Source organism: Colletotrichum aenigma (assembly GCF_013390185.1).
Source record: "Colletotrichum aenigma strain Cg56 chromosome Unknown KSG_Cg56_contig05, whole genome shotgun sequence".
Taxonomy (NCBI): Eukaryota; Fungi; Ascomycota; class Sordariomycetes; order Glomerellales; family Glomerellaceae; genus Colletotrichum; species Colletotrichum aenigma.
Window position 1 is genome coordinate 1,312,334 of NW_023500911.1, and position 16,975 is coordinate 1,329,308.

General features: G+C 50.8%; 5 protein-coding genes across 5 annotated transcripts; 3 read left to right on the top strand and 2 right to left on the bottom strand.

Moving 5' to 3' along the window:
- Positions 1-90: 90 nt before the first annotated feature.
- Positions 91-537, bottom strand: CGCA056_v008002 (uncharacterized protein; the record flags this gene model as incomplete). The annotated part of the gene is made up of 1 exon (XM_037323250.1): positions 91-537. The coding sequence occupies one exon, from the start codon at positions 535-537 to the stop codon at positions 91-93; it is 447 nt and encodes a 148-aa protein (XP_037178346.1).
- A 2,033-nt stretch (positions 538-2,570) lies between these two features.
- GAP1 (Amino-acid permease GAP1) lies at positions 2,571-5,463 on the top strand (the record flags this gene model as incomplete). Its single annotated transcript, XM_037323251.1, has 4 exons — positions 2,571-2,799; positions 2,895-3,727; positions 3,784-4,330; positions 5,147-5,463. 4 exons carry the CDS (start codon positions 2,571-2,573, stop codon positions 5,461-5,463), a joined length of 1,926 nt encoding a protein of 641 aa, XP_037178345.1.
- A 939-nt stretch (positions 5,464-6,402) lies between these two features.
- CGCA056_v008004 (uncharacterized protein) lies at positions 6,403-6,866 on the top strand (the record flags this gene model as incomplete). Its single annotated transcript, XM_037323252.1, has 3 exons — positions 6,403-6,492; positions 6,564-6,800; positions 6,861-6,866. The coding sequence occupies 3 exons, from the start codon at positions 6,403-6,405 to the stop codon at positions 6,864-6,866; spliced, it is 333 nt and encodes a 110-aa protein (XP_037178352.1).
- Positions 6,867-11,468: 4,602 nt separating this feature from the next.
- On the top strand, positions 11,469-13,033 carry afvA-2 (NADPH dehydrogenase afvA; the record flags this gene model as incomplete). Its single annotated transcript, XM_037323253.1, has 5 exons — positions 11,469-11,567; positions 11,668-12,096; positions 12,153-12,305; positions 12,372-12,927; positions 12,984-13,033. 5 exons carry the CDS (start codon positions 11,469-11,471, stop codon positions 13,031-13,033), a joined length of 1,287 nt encoding a protein of 428 aa, XP_037178351.1.
- Positions 13,034-13,223: 190 nt separating this feature from the next.
- aurR2-5 (Aurofusarin cluster transcription factor aurR2) lies at positions 13,224-15,451 on the bottom strand (the record flags this gene model as incomplete). The annotated part of the gene is made up of 3 exons (XM_037323254.1): positions 13,224-13,833; positions 13,897-14,489; positions 14,561-15,451. 3 exons carry the CDS (start codon positions 15,449-15,451, stop codon positions 13,224-13,226), a joined length of 2,094 nt encoding a protein of 697 aa, XP_037178350.1.
- Between the last annotated feature and the right edge of the window lie 1,524 nt (positions 15,452-16,975).

Here is a 16,975-nt window from a genome sequence, read left to right on the forward strand (position 1 = left end):
CCCTCGCTCGAGCTTCTGGTCGCGTGGCCGTAGACAGGGGCAGCCCCATGTCGCGTCTGAGCCTGCTAGCCTGCCAAGACGCGCGTGGCTTTACTTCGATGGATCCAACGCAACAGGTCTGTTCTCGTCGAACCAAAGCTTCTCTCCCTCACTTTTCCATTGTGGCGGGTACATCCCATTGATCATCCAAAGTCTTCTTTCCGTCTCATTGATATGAAACTCCCAGTCGTACCCTTTGTCCTCGATGTGCGGCTTCAGGATCTGGTGAAGGCCATCCGTGGTGAGCTTGTAACTTTCGTCATTGTTTGGAAGCGTCACAGCAATGTGATCCACGGTAATTCTTATGAAGGTATCGCTGGTTCTGGGCTTTCCTCCCACCCAGATGTCGTTGGGTTGCAGCTTGATGAAGTTAACAACCACATAGAAAGCTGGAAGGCCAAAGTTGGTGTAGAAACTGGTGATGTCCTTGGAAAGGGCGCGTTTGGTCTCGTCGTCGGTGAAGACGTTAGGTGGGTGGTAAATGAGCCAGAGAGGCATGTTGAGAAGATTAGTAGTTTGGTTGGAATTTTGAAGTCTTGATGAAAATAAGTCGAGCAGATTGAATGCGAAGAGAACACTCACACAAAGGCTTCAATGTCCTACTACTTAATTATATGTTGATTTTTCTTCCTTCACATGAGTTGCAACTCTGCCAGAGGAGTAGGCGTACGCACGCCTCTTGGATCACTTTGTGATTACTGATCGTGGGTCAAGGCACCTACTTGAGTCCCAGCCGCAAGCCATACAAGGTCGCGCGCATCAATCAAATCTGCTGTACCCTGGCAGATCAATAATCAGTAATTACTTTTCTGGCTGAAACTTGACAGAAAGCCTGCAGTCTACTTTGTTCCTCGGCGGATTTCGGTGGGCTTTGGTTTTACGAGTTCCGACGATGATGTTCAGACGAAAACACACCCAATCAGTGTCATGCACTGCCTCGGGGGTTATTATTGTGTTCGAGAGTGCAGTTAATAAGCGAATTCCGTCTTGTTCCGGACGGACAACAGGGATTACTCAACATATTCAGGGCCGGCTTCATAAAGACCTCACCCCATCGAGACTTATAATTATCAATAAAGTTTTCGTAACCGGGCGGGAAGTGGGTATAGACGACGGTAAGGGCGACGGAGGTAATAAAGGCAGAGAAAATAATAGGTGCAAGGATACGGACGATAACAATAAGGAGGATACCAACGAACAAGAGAGGTGAAAATATTATTATACAAAGAACTAACAAAACTTTTGAAATAGAACGACAGCTATTAGACCAGATGCGGGCAAGAGAGTAACAACACATAAGATGACATGGATTTGAGACACGATTGCTCACCAGCCTCTGTGGCTCTGGTCGCAATCATTTCCGCCCAGCTCAACATGCCTTTCAGCTCATCTCTGAGCATCCTCATCGCTGCAATACTGATGATATCCTCCATCAAACCGCCAAACGTGTCAGTGCGGCCCAAAGCGTTATGCTAATGCTGTTTGCGACAACTCGAAGAATCGGTCACTGTTTCAAACCATGCTTGTCTTTTTCCCGCCCAAATGAACCAAATCGATCGTAATGTGAGCCTCAGTTGCGAACCTACAAGTTTTCAAAAACTGAGCCGCCGCCGCGAGCTGATTCGAGTGATCCAAGGAGAATGACCTCCACGAGAAAGCGTGTTGGAAACGAAAAGGAAAACGCGTCGCAGGACATCGCCTGCAGAGGTTGCTGATCTGAAGTCCCGCATCTCTGACTCTGTTACATTCGCATACGTGGGGGTCAGATTGCCTAAACAGGATGTGAGAGGAAACTCACGCCTGCCCGGTTGGTCTTGAATCGGCCGATTGCGGGGGCTCGGCCAACTTACCCCAGATTTTCGGATGCCGCAGTTGATTGTTATTGGATAGAGGGAACTAAACCGGATCATTCTTGGCCAGTTGGTAGTTACCCCGCGTGTTCTTTTTCACTGTCTTAGAAGGATTCATGTAGGTCCGTGGTGAAATTTTGAAGCAGGTCCAACCCGTAAACCTTACCCAGACCGGAAGTATGAAGTTGTGTCTGACCCCAAACGATGATTAAACCTTTATCTATAGACTCCACACAGTTGGACCTTCGTATCAAACTTCCGGTCCCCACAACCTGGCTTGCTCCTTATCAACGTTCGCAAATCACCACCCTCGCCTCGGGCCGTGGCCCGGTCATAGGAGAAGCAGGTCAGAAAGACTCTATACCCGCCAGTCATAACCCCGCAAAGTTCGGACAGATCCAGATCGATATACCCTTATCTGACCCCTAAAGCTTGACAACCGTATCTCTTATCTTCCGCCCCCTCCCTCCTTTATCTAGACGGGTTCTCGGGTGATACGCAACAAAGTGCGAAGTTATCGCATACCGCTCATCATGCAGTAGAGCTGTTTCAAAACTCATCAATCCGAATGACAGATGTCCCGAGACCAGTCCTGGACAGACCAACTCCAGATTATCGACAAACTACAGCATACGTCATTTGGTCTTTCGTGATACTGTCCAAGACTGATACCTGTCGACAATGGATGTAAAGACTCAAGAGGGTGTTGAGGTCGGGAGGCGCGACAATGAGTCGACCCGGAAAACCAGCATGGTTGACATTGACCACGGCGCCGACTCACAACTACAAAGAAGACTTGGAAACCGGCATATCACAATGATCGGGATAGGCTCGTCGATCGGAATGGGCCTATGGCTCGGAAGTGGCAAAGGGCTAGTTGCGGGTGGTCCAGCTTCATTATTCATCGGATGTGAGTACTTCTGCAACGTCATGTCTGAATGCCCTCCCCAGTGAGCCCTTCTATGCTTGCAGCTTGGACGCTGACTAGGGCAACCAAAACTCCAGTCATCATAGCCAGCTCCATGGTTTGGGCAGTCTCGCAGTCCATCGGGGAAATGGCCGTGATGTACCCCCTCCCCTCCGCTTTTGTCCAATGGACGAACAAATTCGTTGACCCAGCCGCTGGATTCGCGTTGGGATGGTGCTACTGGTTCAACTACTGGATTGCCGTCGCCAACGAGCTACAGGGCATCGTTACCGTTTTGTCTTTCTGGAACACGTCAGTGCCCAAGGCCGTATGGATCTCAATTTTTTGGGTCGTCATCGCCCTGATCAACGTTGGTGCAGTTACAGTCTTCGCCGAGGTTGAGGTCGTCATGGCGGCCATCAAGTTCGGCTGGATCTTTGTCGTCATCATCGCCTCAATCGTCATTTCAGCAGGCGGGGCACCTAATCATGAGGCAATCGGTTTTAGATACTGGAACGAAGCCCCGTTCTTGAACGGCTTCAGGGGTTTCTTGACTGTCATGCCAGTGTGCATTTTCGCTCTGTCTGGGTCGGAAACGACAGGTCTTGTCGCAGCTGAGCTCAGCAACCCGAAGAAGGCGGTTCCAAAGGCAGTCAAGTCCATCGCACTCCGCCTTGCCATGTTTTATCTGATGGGCTCCTTGATGATCACCATCACCGTGTCCCCTTCCGACTCGAACCTCTTTGGTAGCGGAGCCCATGCCACAGACGCATCACCATTCGTGATCGCCTTCAGGAACGCCGGTCTGGAGCCGTTGGCCCATATGATGAACGCTGTCATATTCCTTTCGGTCCTCTCTTCCGGTAGTATCAACGCGTATGCGGGATCCCGCACACTCGTTGGGCTGTCTGAGATTGGCATGGCCCCATCTGTGAGTCCTGCTGTTTGTATGCTTCCGAAATTTTGACTAATCGCGTCTTGTTACAGTGGATGAAGAAGGCAGACCGGCGGGGAAGACCTTGGTATACCTTAACACCGACACTACTGATCGGCGGTGGACTCTCGTATCTCAACGCCAGTCACACGGGTGCGGAAGTCTTCAGCTGGTTGTCAAGTCTTGTCTCGCTTCTCACACTTTTCGGATGGTCGATGATCTGCCTTTCCCATATCCGCATGAGACATGCCTGGAAAGTTCAAGGACGAAGTGTCAAAGATCTGCCATGGAGAACGAAGACTTGGCCATGGGCAGCTTACTGGGGCTTGATATGGTGCATCATATTGACGATCGTCCAGTTCTATCTTGCCGTCTGGCCCTTCAACGGTGAAACGTCGGCGAAATCTTTCTTCTCGACCTACGTCTCAGTACCGGTGGGCATCATCATCTATATCGCTGCTAAGTTCTTTTATGGCGGTCGTCGTTGGCTTGATAGCCGATCGATTGACCTTGACTCTGACCGACGTTTTTACTCCGCCGAGCAAGAGGAAGAAGACAAGAAGGTTCCATTCGCCAAAGGGATATTGAAGAATTTACTTCGTTCGTAAGGCACAGAGAACATCACCACGTACGGCAGGACTGATGTCGCGGAGCTTTACACGACTAGACCGTGCTTATTGACAAGAGTAGAAGTCAATGGCTTCTTTGGAGGATGATCCCATTGCCTCATCTGTTCGCGTATCCCAATGTGACTTTGGTTGGAAGGCTCTGCTTGGAATTCTCCAATGTTGTTCATTCTCTGAGTTAAACTTCACCTTCTCACGGAGTAGTCCGGCTCATGAGGACATGCCGAGATATTTACACTCATATCATCTGCATCGCGGTCTGTGCCGTGTCTCGCAACTAAAGTTCCCGGGGTCCCTAGTGAGAGTTGTGTTAGTTAATATGTTAAGTTTGAGGCGAAGCATCCACTTTCTAACACTCGCGAAAAATAGGGCGCTTCTCACTTTCGCAACAGCTCCGTCCGCAGAAAACCACAGACCAGGCTGCAGTCATTCCGCCGCTGACTCGCCGCAAGGCGCTGAGTTGAATTGCTCTCCACATGTCATGTCAATCAACCCGGAACTGATATTACCTGGGACATCCTACGGCATCCGCGGAAGTTACCAACGGACAAACTAGGTTGGTGCTGAACTCTGTTCTCGATTGCAATAAGTAATCATCGGCATATTGTTCCGGGCTGGCATCTGCTCATCCCATCTTACCTTATTTAAACTTGGCAGTCTCGTCCGAACCACTCCTCAACCTCTTCTGGCAACAACTCAATTGACATCCAACACTGACCTGACCGCAACCAGTAAGCATTCATTCAGCCTCTTGCCTAGCGCAATCATGGCCAAACCTAATTTGACTCAGTGCAACTCATCAACCTCCTTGTCCTTCTTCCTGCGCTTGTCTCCGCAGCCCATGGCGACCCCCGCAGAATGAGCTACTCCGGAAGCTGCATCATCGCCAAGGACGGAACATGGTCACCAAAGTGCACGACGGCCTACGTCGAAGCGGCACTCGGATCCCAGTGCACGAACCTGGGCGGTACTTTGAGCAACATCAACTTCCAAACGACCATTACGCAGATCAACTACCGCTGCAACTGCGTGCACGGAAATACTAAGGACTTCACCTTCAATGACGGCGTCTTCGAGGCTAAGGCTGTGGTTGGAGACAAGTGCTGAAGGGGGGGGATCAAAAGAGAATCAATTCGCATATCATGGGTACCCAATCTCGCAGCTATCATGGCTAAATACAAGAATGCTTCCTTTTTTCGCCGTCGTTCATCAAGTACAATGTTCCGGTCACGCCTGGATAGAATTCCGTGACAATTCGTTGACAGTACATAATGTGAAGTTTGATGCAGCTCATGAAACGGTGTGGTCGATCTGGTTCCAACGTATGTACCACATGTTGAATAAAACCTGCAATCCGCATGGACGCCATCCAAACCAACTAAGCACCATCCTTCAATATCAACAGGATAGATCAGCTCATTGAGAGCACTAATATTTGAGGTAACGGAAGGCATGGTGCATGATTAAATGAGGAAAAAATTAGATCTCTATCCCTTTTTTTTCGTGCCTTTCGCAGTCCTTGCGATGTTGTGAGTGATAGGGACAGAAAAGGGGCGCTAAAAGATTGATATGTGACACAAAAAAGGATCACTGAACATGCTAGAGTTCCACACGAAGGTAATGTCGCGCTTTCACCAATTACGCTGCTCTCCCTACCTTACACGACAAAACACCCTTCTCCCAAAGTACTCGGTTTCCGACTCAAGATTACGTCTTACGCCCCTGTGATGACATCAACTCATGCTGTGTTACCTTGATTGGCGCTGTGATTGGCAGTCGAACAAGTGTCTCACATTAGCCGACATGGACACTCTGGCTTTTAGTCAGCTGCTAAGTTTATAGTTCTTCATCATCAACTCGCCATTACTTCCAGATCAATTTCAACCAAAGACTCCGGCGATGCTCGTGTGGTGAACGAACATATGGCGCATCAGACTGTATTTGCTTGCCAATGTCGAAGGTTCGCTCGGCTTGATTCTTCCGCAGCAACCTGCATCACTTGGCATACAACCAACAGCAATCCAATCGAACACATTGAGCGACACGATGTCGAGCACAACCTTTTGTCATGCGATCAATTGCACCGACTTGAAGGGGAACTTCCTCGAGCCTTATGCAGACATCTCGGGCACTGGTGTAAGCATACTAGCCATACCGTAATTTGAAGAAAGATTGATCAAATTTATGCTGATACATGTGCTGTTAAGGTGCTCATAGGGTTTATTGGAACTGCTTATCTCGTCTTATTACTGGTCACTGTCAGCTACTTTCTGGCATTTGACCCAAGCGAAAATCCGTTCAAGGGCCGCGTGACTGCCTATGAGGATGCTGAAGACCCCCACTGGAAACCAAATCCAATCGACCAAAGATTCATCGCCTGTTTACGAAAGCCCTCGGTGCTGATGTCCAGCACACGTGAGCGACTTCAATCTGCGTTCGACGAGGTAAGGTATTCGTAGCACCCACGTTGGAACAGCGATTTGATATTAACACTACCTAACGAGGCATAGTCTATAATTCTCCTGTGCGATATACAAATTGTAACCGGAATCGGAATTCTACTCAGCGGTTATATGCTGTTAAAGTGCGGTCTCGATGCTTGTCACTGGCAGATCGTTGTTTACCTCGCGTGGGTTTTCTACTGTTACGCACTTATCAGGTCTGAATATCTTAAGAAAGCTTCTTAACACTACCCTATGGGCAAAATATGTCCGCGTTTTTCTGATGTTGGTTCTTTTAGTGTTGGTTATTGTGGGACTGCTACCGACCGGGTTTTTCAACAGTGACAACTTCTCGTCACAGGCCATATGCTACTTCAATCAAAGTTACGGCTACTGGCGACATGACGCGACGAGTGGTGATCCCGTCAGAGAGACTGCAGAATGGCAAACCATGGCCATGTCCGTCATACTTCTCATTTTTGGATTTGTTTCCCGATCTTTCAAACTATTTCAGCCTCTGTCTACAGCATTCAGGGTACAGATAAGAAGTCCAATAAGCCGGCTAGCACAGAGGACTTTACAACGACTTGGAGAACCAAGCTCCGGCGTATCTCTCGGCTGGAAAGACAGATTGAAGCTGAGCATTGTCACAAGACCCGCTTTGGCCACTTTTCTGATGGTGCGATTGAGTTGCGATTTATTTAGTTCAACCATCTTTGAGGTATGATTTCGTTCGAGATCTTTCCAAATAATGTCATAAACCCCGCAACTGACACGAACAATTCGCAAGGTTTACTGGTTATTTGTCATTTTGCTTTGGGGGACCTTGAAATTCTTAGCCGCTCGAAATTCGATAAGCTCAAAGAGCCCGCAAGCTACCTTAGAAGAGGAGCAGTGGACATTCGGCCAGATTCTGCCTATATTTCTCTTGCTTGGTCCGCTCTTCACCGTGGCCGGTATTTTCGCTGCTAATGTGGCCAAAACGACATCAAATCCTGCTAGACTCAGCGGCAGAGAGGCATACATCATCGGGACGAATGTAGCTGGACGCCAGACTCAATCCTACAGCGGACCGGCTGAGAGGGTGTCATTTGACTCACTTGAAGTTAACACACCACAAGGCTTAGACCTGCTCGAGCTACCTCCTACTCCTACAACGGCGATTCCCATTTCAAATTCCAACGAAGCGGATCTCATACATCTGAAAGACTACAGCAACGCTCAATGGCTCCCAATTTGTGTGGCAGTCCCGTTTTTGAGCATTTTTGTGGCCACCCGGTGGATGGCGAAAATTTGGTTTCTTTTGGCTCTGTGGAATGATGTACACTGTTTATTTCCTGTTGGCGTTTCCATGGCTCATTGGGAACCTTGAGTGGATCAAAATTGCGCCGTATTCGGGTTTCATTGTTGCCTCGTCGCTTTACTTTGGACATGTCCTCGTTTCATTTGCCATGATTTTGGCAGGCTGGAATCTGCGCTTTACGTCGTTGATTCCTCAAAACCTGCTGTTATGTAGATAGATAATCTTCACTCTTAGGGCATGCATTGCATCGCTTCTGATGTTTCAAGCCTCGCTCCACTGTCTCTGTTGTCGGGGTTATATACATACCCGTCGTCAGCTCAGACGCTATTGCTTGCGTACCGTGTATGCCAATGTCGGTACTCGTTGTCATCCCACTTCGATAACCATGGCAAGGATGATGAAAACCAAGCAAATCGCTGTTGTGAAACTTTTGAGCTGCATATTATGCATAGTCACTAACAGAAATGCTGCCATATGTGCCCATTCCGAGAGGGAACATTTCAATGGTTCTATAGCACAGGGAGGGTCTCATTCATTGTCACCTGGACTGGCCGATCTCAGTTGATCACTCTGAATGGGCATTCTCAAACCCACTAGCTTGTCATGAGAGACGCCGTCCTGTATTGACTACTGTGAGAATACAGTCTTCGAGGAAAAAGAGTCCGAATCTCGAATTGTGAATCATGGGTAGTTCAATTGTTGGTCGTGAGTTTGATTCTGATCGACAAAACACGCAAATGACAATAAGGTCTCCCTACAAAGTCATGTTGGGTTAAAGGATGCTCTGAATTAGCCCTTTGTTTCAAAGACATTATTTTGTGCGCACACCTACAGCGTAACGGATCGGGACATTTTCAAGGATCTGGGGAAGGTTCTGCTTACCCAAAATACTCCTTGTCGACGTCAGGTGGTGGATGGCCGAAATTTCACAGATGGCGCTATGTTAGTTGTGGCAGCACCGCATTCCAACTGTCACCTATCACATTTGCTGCCTTTGTAAAGGTTTGAAACTATGCTTCAAAGCATTGCCGGCTCCTAGTGTTAAGGACGTTGAAGAGAAATGGCTCAATCTGAATGCAACACTGTAATTTGGCCAGTCTCTGTCGGATGCTTTCCTCAATCTTGCCTTCACATAAGCGTCATGTACGTCACACCCATCACGCGGCAGCATCATGCCTCATGAACAGATAACCAAAGCCTTGATGTAATCTCCAGTTTCTCAGATCCAAATGAGACTATTAACAAAGATAGCCACGTCGAACGTTTTCTTGCGGTGACAACACCACAGCAATGTTCATCTAAATAGGGTCGTTGCCATTGAACGAACATAGGAACTCTCCCTTCAATGTTGCAGCTTGATAGCTAGCCAATTCGCCAGAAAATTGACAGCGATCATAGTGGTTGCTAGAATGACGAGTGCTTAAATTCTGGTGGCTCAGATGGCCGCATTCACCCTGGTCTATTCCATGTGGACGAGCTAATTCTCCTTTTAGTCCGCCAGTGTTCGTGTTGCTTCAAGCTCGGCGGGGATCGAGCTTAGGGTTCTGGCATGTGTCGCCAATTACTGAACTTTGCCAGTACATCGATAGATAATCATTTTAATGACTACTTTCTCTGAATGAATTGTAATCTTGCCAAAAGTGGTAGAGGATTTCGATCTCTCGGGACAACGACTGTTGAGTCATGCGACGTACGGGGATGTACCAACTTGGCTGGGCAGTTGACAGGATGCAACTCTTGTTGACTATTCCTTGTCTTGCAGAAGTCCCAATCGGCGTTTCGCAGGCGCCTTACCATAGGTTCGTTGCAACCTTGCAACTTCATACTTTTCAGCTCGCCGTTTCATTAATAATGAATTGAATAGACTATCGAACTAGTGTATGAAATATGTGATTCGCATGGTCTTTACGTAAGCTGGCTGTCAACACATCTCCGCGGAAGCTGAACAATGTCGAAGCATTGATAATTTTAAGAACTGTTGAAATTTATCAGTTGTTCCAGTACTCTGTACCCTTGACCATGTCACTATGTGGTCCTCCGTTATCTTTACGTACAAAATCTCGTCATGTTCTTTTCAATACCCGTTTCTCTCACTGTTGCAACGCTCTGAAATGCTGCCCAGGCAGCATAAGCATAACCCGCGGGAATAGGATCCCACAGTCGATGTTGCCGCCAGCTGGAGAGCTGCAAAATGTCCACAGCCAAGAACCGTGGACGTGCCGATACAACCTTATCATGGCCCCGGCTCCCTGCTTCTCTCGCCCGGGTAGGGTCTGAGACACTGTGGACGCCCCGCTTCAACGCCTCCAGCCCAGCCAGGGTCGGCAACCGGACCATCTTCCCGCATCCCCCCACTGTGGTACGTCGGCGAGACGGCGAACCACCGAGCCGCGCCAAACATAAACATTCGCCCGTCCGCCTGCAGGGTTTCATACAGCGGACACCTTCCGTAGGAGGACCGGATATCTTCCCGACTCTGCATGCACAATACATTACGGTGTGTGAGTATTCGTACTCTGGCATAAGAACACAACTCAAGCCAGTCATGAGCAAGTCATGTACTCAGCAGTGATGCATGGCGTGCTGTCAAATGCCATTCCGAACTTTGTACGATGTCCCGTCTCCAGGCCACAGGTCCGTCTGCTGCAGGACGGATCGCGTTGAGCTCGCATCGCGCCTCCGCAAAGACGTTGTCAAACCTCGCGTTCGCGTCTGTCGCTTGGCTGCAGATCTCGCTATTCGGATTACCCATTTTGGCCTTGTGCACCTTGGCGGCTTTTGCTATTAACTCAATGTGAGTAATCAGGTCTGACATTCAAAACGCGACGGTGTTTGCTTGCATAAGAATGTACGGCTCGGGATATGTAGCTGCGCCTTACGTTGGACATATCAGAAATACATAGGGCGCTGTAATAATACGGTCAGCACTTGCGCTCGCCTAAGTAATCAGCATATGTACTCTTCTGGGAACCATTCCAGAAGCAGTGTAGCGAGAAGAAGAGGAATGTCAACCCGAGCGCGCGCGCGCGTGGCGTCATCGGCATTTTCTGCAATTGAATTCGCCCGATGACCAAACAGAACGCCGACATTTCAAAGATGTCGGCGTTAGATGCGATTATTCAGCTCCGTGCGGCTCAACTCGAAGCCGCGTGCGTGGTGTCTCTCTCTGTCGTGATGGTAACACAAGCGCAGATAGACAGTACATATAAGGTCTCGCCGTTTTCGCTGAATACCTCTTGCTGCATGTCTCCCAGAAATACGAGCAGCTCGCATCCTCTCGGGAATTATCACGACCAACAGCACAATTCAAGCTTAAACCATCCAATCCAAGTCTCCTTCTGAAATAGTAGCACCTGCACCCCCACGCAATGACGAAGATCGAAGCTCCCCAGGCCGCGGACCAAGCTCCGGTTGCTGGCGCCCTGCAAATCTCCAAGCCCGATCTCATCAATGAGGGGGCCGCGAATGTATGTAATGCTGCTGCTGCTGCTGCTGCACAATTGCTTTTGCCAAACGGTCGTTTTGCTCCACTAGCCTCGTTTACCGCTAACACCCCCCGGACCAAAGGTTCCGTACTTCACCCCGATCCAGCACCCGGCCGCCGGCACCGCCAGGGATCCCCAGCTCGCAGGCACGCTCTTCTCCCCGCTGACGCTGCGCGGGCTCACCCTCCACAACCGCATCTTCGTCTCGCCCATGTGCCAGTACTCCGCGGACGATGGGCACATGACACCGTGGCACAAGACGCACCTGGGCGGCTATGCGGTGCGCGGCGCGGGCCTCGTCCTGACAGAGGTGCAGAGTGTCGTGCCCGAGGGCCGGATCTCTCCCGAGGACTTGGGGTTGTGGAGCGATTCACATGTCGACGGCGCCAGGGAGGTCATTGACTTTGTGCACAGCCAGGGGGCCTTCATCGGCGCGCAGATTGGGCATGCGGGACGGAAGGCGAGCACTATCGCGCCGTGGGTTGACCGGAAGGCCGTCGCTAGCGAAAAGGTATGAGACAATGTCACGCGACAGTGGCGGTTGTGATGAGACTGATGCTGTTGTAGGCACGGGGATGGCCTGAGACTGTCTATGCCCCGTCTGCAGAGGCATACTCCAATGCGACGTACGTGCCTAAGGAGATGACCCTCGAGGAGGTTGAAACGTTCAAGACCAAGTGGGTTGAGGCCGTTAAGCGCGCCGTGAGAATCGGCTACGATGTAAGTAAAGTCCATGATGATTGCATCCAACACCATGTCTCGGACTAACCCGGCTCCCACCCAAAGACCATCGAGATCCATGCCGCCCACGGTTACCTCATCAACCAGTTCCTGTCCCCAGCCTCCAACCACAGAACCGACAGATACGGAGGCAGCTTCGAGAACCGTATCCGTCTCATGGTCGAGTTGACCGAGCTGACCCGCGCCAACGTCCCCGAGAATTACCCTCTCCTTGTTCGGCTAGCGGCTACCGACTACTTGGAACACGATCCGTCGATCCCCCAATGGGAAATCACCCAAGCCACGAAGCTTGCCAAGATCCTCGCGGACAAGGGTGTCGATTTCCTCGACGTCTCCGCCGGCGCGCTTGACGCGAGGATGAAGGTTGAGTTCGGACCCAAGTACCAGGCTCACTTGGCTGCAGCTGTCAAGAAGGCTGTTGAGGGAACCGGGACATTCGTTGGGTCTGTTGGTGGCATCTCGACCGGAAAGGAGGCCAGCGAGATTCTCGCCGACGGGCAAGCGGATGCTGTTCTTGTGGGCAGAGCATTCCTCAAGAACCCCAATTTAGTCTGGTCTTGGGCCGACGAGCTGAACATCGACATCTACGTCGCTAGTCAATGTGAGTTGAGCATGTCTCTGAGTTGCTTTGATTTCAACTAATTTTGAGTTCTCCAGATGGTTGGGCCTTTGGGAACACCAGGACTCACCGGCCCAGTAAGCATTGACGAGCTGAAACTCAAGTCATCATTGGCTGTGCTGCCCTTTTCCTCCTCTTCTATTGGTCGTTCTTTTTCTAGTCGTAATAGACACGTTGTGGATGGTGCGCGATGGACTAGCGCCGTCGCAACTCATAGGATAGTCCACATAGTAATAACCTCAACACCTAATCCCCATTTTTGGTCCGCCTTGCCGTCGTTACATCTCTTCATCATCGTCGTCGTCCTCTTCCTCGTCGTCAGAATCCGCGTTTGTGGGATATTGCGACGGAACAGTAGCCTGGGGGGGTTGGCCCCAGGATGTAAAGCTCATAGGTTGCAGAACTGGCTGGGCCGCAAAGTAGCCCGGGCCACCCATGACGGCCGTGTGGGATGCACTCGGCTGCCCAAACATCCGTACGTCCCCTAGAATATCATCTACCGTCGCGTTTTCCAGTGATAGTGTTTCCTTTCCTTTTGCTGTACTTGTTGGCCCTAATACCTCCAGCCTGTGCGTGTACCATGCTCCCTGGTGAGATCGTTGCTTGTGGTAGTGAATTGCCTCCTCACAAAGCTCTTCGATAACCCGCCAAGCAGCAAACTTCCGCATGCTAATGTCTTCGTTGTTGTGCCTCCGGAACACCACGTTGATTTGCCGCCAGGCTCGGTCCGTAATTGGATGATTTGATTGATCGCGCAGGCCAATGAGTACATTGTAGATCAAACAGGGCGTTGTTGGCCATCGGTAAAGCCATCCCCAGTGGTTCTGCAGTGCGATGTTTTCTCCACGCTCCATCTCTTCTAGGATTTCGACACATTCCTGGTAATACCTGAGAGGCACCACAATGTTAGTAACCTAGTTCAAAACACGAAGGAAAGGCTTTCGATCTTACTTCGCCCGATAATCGGGCTCCGGGCCAAACGTACGCTGTGCGTGAAGTTGATGGATCAGAAGTCTCATGCTCTTCATTGAGCCCTTGTAGTATGACAGCATGATCGCATGGCTCGGGTTTGCGGCAACGACATGACTCATGAACTTGGTCGTCAAGAAATTCTCCGTCTGCTCGACAATTCGGCCGAGCTCTTCTGGACTTGAACCGTTCCTCCTTCGTGCAATGGACTGCATGGTCTTCATCAAGCACTGACGCACCAGGACAAATGACATATCTGTAATTCCCTCTTGGTCTGATGGGGCAGAACTGGGTTTGGCGAATCTAGTAGGAACCCACTGACTGTCGTTTGCGTTCGTTGCAGGCTGGGTATCGGAGATAAACGGCAGACCAGAATCAGCTCCTTCGAGGTTGTACATTGGATTGTCCAGGAGCTCGAAATGCCCCCATATCCGTCGCCGCATGTTTGTGACCCAAGGTGTGTATGTCGGATAATGACCTGGGTCGCGATGCAGCCCTATTCGAGTCCCAAAACGACCAGCCAAGCCAAGGAGAGAGACGGCAATTTCTCCATCACCAGTGATGAATTTCATTTGCTATACATGTCAGCATACATCTTTTCTCTTGCCGTAACAAGTCCGGAGATATTCAAAAGCAGTCGACCTACGATATGATAAAGCAAGGCGATGAATGCAAGGAGTTTCCTGCTGCGCAGAATATCTGCCCGCTCTAATGCGAGTTGCGAAGCCTCCTGCAGGTGCCGCAGGACATCTTCTTTTGCCTTCCCAAGCTTTTCTTGGATCACCACTGCGGGTAACGCGGCTACAGTCAACGCTTGAGTAGTAAACATTGCCGCTTCTACGTCCACCGGAATTTTGCTGACACCAACTCGGAAATCCGTGATTTGCTGCCTCCAGTAAGCATTGTGGGACATCCGGATAAACGGCTCGACATGTGCAAAAAAAAGGTCGGTCAAGATGTCTTCTTTCTCGGGATCGAGGTGGAAATGGGACATATCCGGCAGTGCTGGGTTCCTACCAATTGGCCAAGCAGTAGGACTATCCGGATTCTTGCCGGTCTTGTCGGACTCGATGCGGTAGAGATGGCGAGGTTCGTAGTTATACTCTTGTATGTTGAGCCAATAATTCGGTCCGAGATAGAAAGAGACGTTTTCGTCGTCAACCTGGATTCCAGGGTCGCCGGCCATGGACTCTTCGATGCTGTTGTACTCGCTGAAGCTTGATGGAGTTGTCGATAGCAGCGGAATCTTCGGAGGCCTCAACGGTTCACCGCGTGCAGCCATCCCCTTCAGCTCCTCAATCTCTCTCTCGAGACGGGCCACCCTCTCCTGGAGCCGCTGTTGGCTCTCGGGGGTGCCCTCTCGCGGAACATCGTAAGTGCAGGTTGCGGCCGTGCCGTTCTTACCGCAAGTTCCACATGGCAGTTGCCTGTCGCATTTCACTTTGCGGCGGCGGCACGTACTGCACGGCTTGTTGAACAGGATCTTACCAAATTCCGGTTGAGGAGCCAAGTTGTCCTTCGTGGAGGGCGTTGCCATGGTCGAGAGTTTGCCTCAAGCTTAAAAGCAGAAAACGGCAGACAATCTGCTCCGACGGGCGGCTGACAAAACCCTCCAAGAGGTTGTTGGTAGGGCTGGCCGTCCGTTAGGGGGGGCTGCGGCCGGTGGAGAAAATTCGACGAAGAAGCAACCCTGATTTGGGAGAGGTAATGCGGCGCCAGAGCCCTAGAGGACTCTTGTCTGGCGCCGCAGGCGGACTTCCTCGTCTGATCAATAGGGCTTTCTGGGCAGAAGATCCCCGCGGAAAGAGGTTGCAGACCGTGGACAACGGCAGGGCTCGATGACCGGCCAGAGTCTGCGGTGTCATGCCCGAAACACCACTGTAGGTGAAGATGGAGAGCTCCACAATGGAATTATGCCCCTAAGACAGTGCGTGGCTGCCCTTCAGGAACTGCCGACCCCGTCAGTTGGAGGCAGGATCGGGCCGCCACGCGTGGTCACTGGTGGTATGAAGAAGGAAGAATGCGGTGTTGATGGGCAATGCCAGCTGAAAACACTCCACCCGAGTCTCGCAGCAGCCCAAGGAAAGGACACCACGTCTGGGCCACCGCCTTTCCTGCAGAAGTGCAAGTCCCAATGAGGGCGGCCGCGCCAAGCTGGCGGATACTGGATGCGCCACCAGACCCTCCCCCTCAAGCAGGTGTGTGCTTGAGAAGCAGGATGCGTGCTTGTTGGATGACGGTGGGGTACGGCCGTTTGGGACTTGTGGCCTTGGAAAACATACACAGACAGCGTGAGTGTGGTGGTGTAGCCTGGCTGGGCCCTAGAGATCCTTGCAGTTCCCCTTCTCTCTTTCTCTTCCTCCCTGATTCCAGGCTCCGAGCCGGGGTAGGCACCTAGCGTTCGGACGAGATGTCGGGGAGAACGGAGGGATTCGTCGTCAATGACTCGGACACAGCCAAGACGTTCGTCTGTATCGAGATTGGAATACGACTCTTTTGTGACGAACTGCGGCTTTTGGCGAAGGTCACCGTCACGGGGGTTAGGCGAGGCGAGGTGAGGCTCTTGGGCAGCCCAGATCAATTCATCACAGAGAGGACAATAAAATCCGCCGTTACCGGGCTTCGGCTCCAGGTTCGGTGTCCTATGCAAGAAGGGTCACCGTATGAGGAATACGGTACAGCGTGGTTAAACGGTGGAGATGGAACGCGCGTGAGAACTCTGAATGGGACGAGACGTCGGAGAATCCCGACCGGTGAGGTTGTGTTGTGTGGGCAAAGGGGGTGAGATCGGCAATTCAAGTCGCAACCGTTAAGCCAGAGCAGGTTTCCTTTCCCTGGTAGATGAGGTGACACAAAGATCTCAATGAGCAGGATTACATAATGTTTCTCGGCGAGGAACGCTTCGATAGCAACGCATGTTATTGGCTCGTATCCTTCAAGATGTGGCCTCATACGGTGATTAGCGCGGAACGGCATTGCATGTAGGTACTTGTTCCCGGGCACGCCTACCGGAGAAGCCCCGACGAGAAAAACAAAAGTCTTGGGGTTTGGGTACGACTAG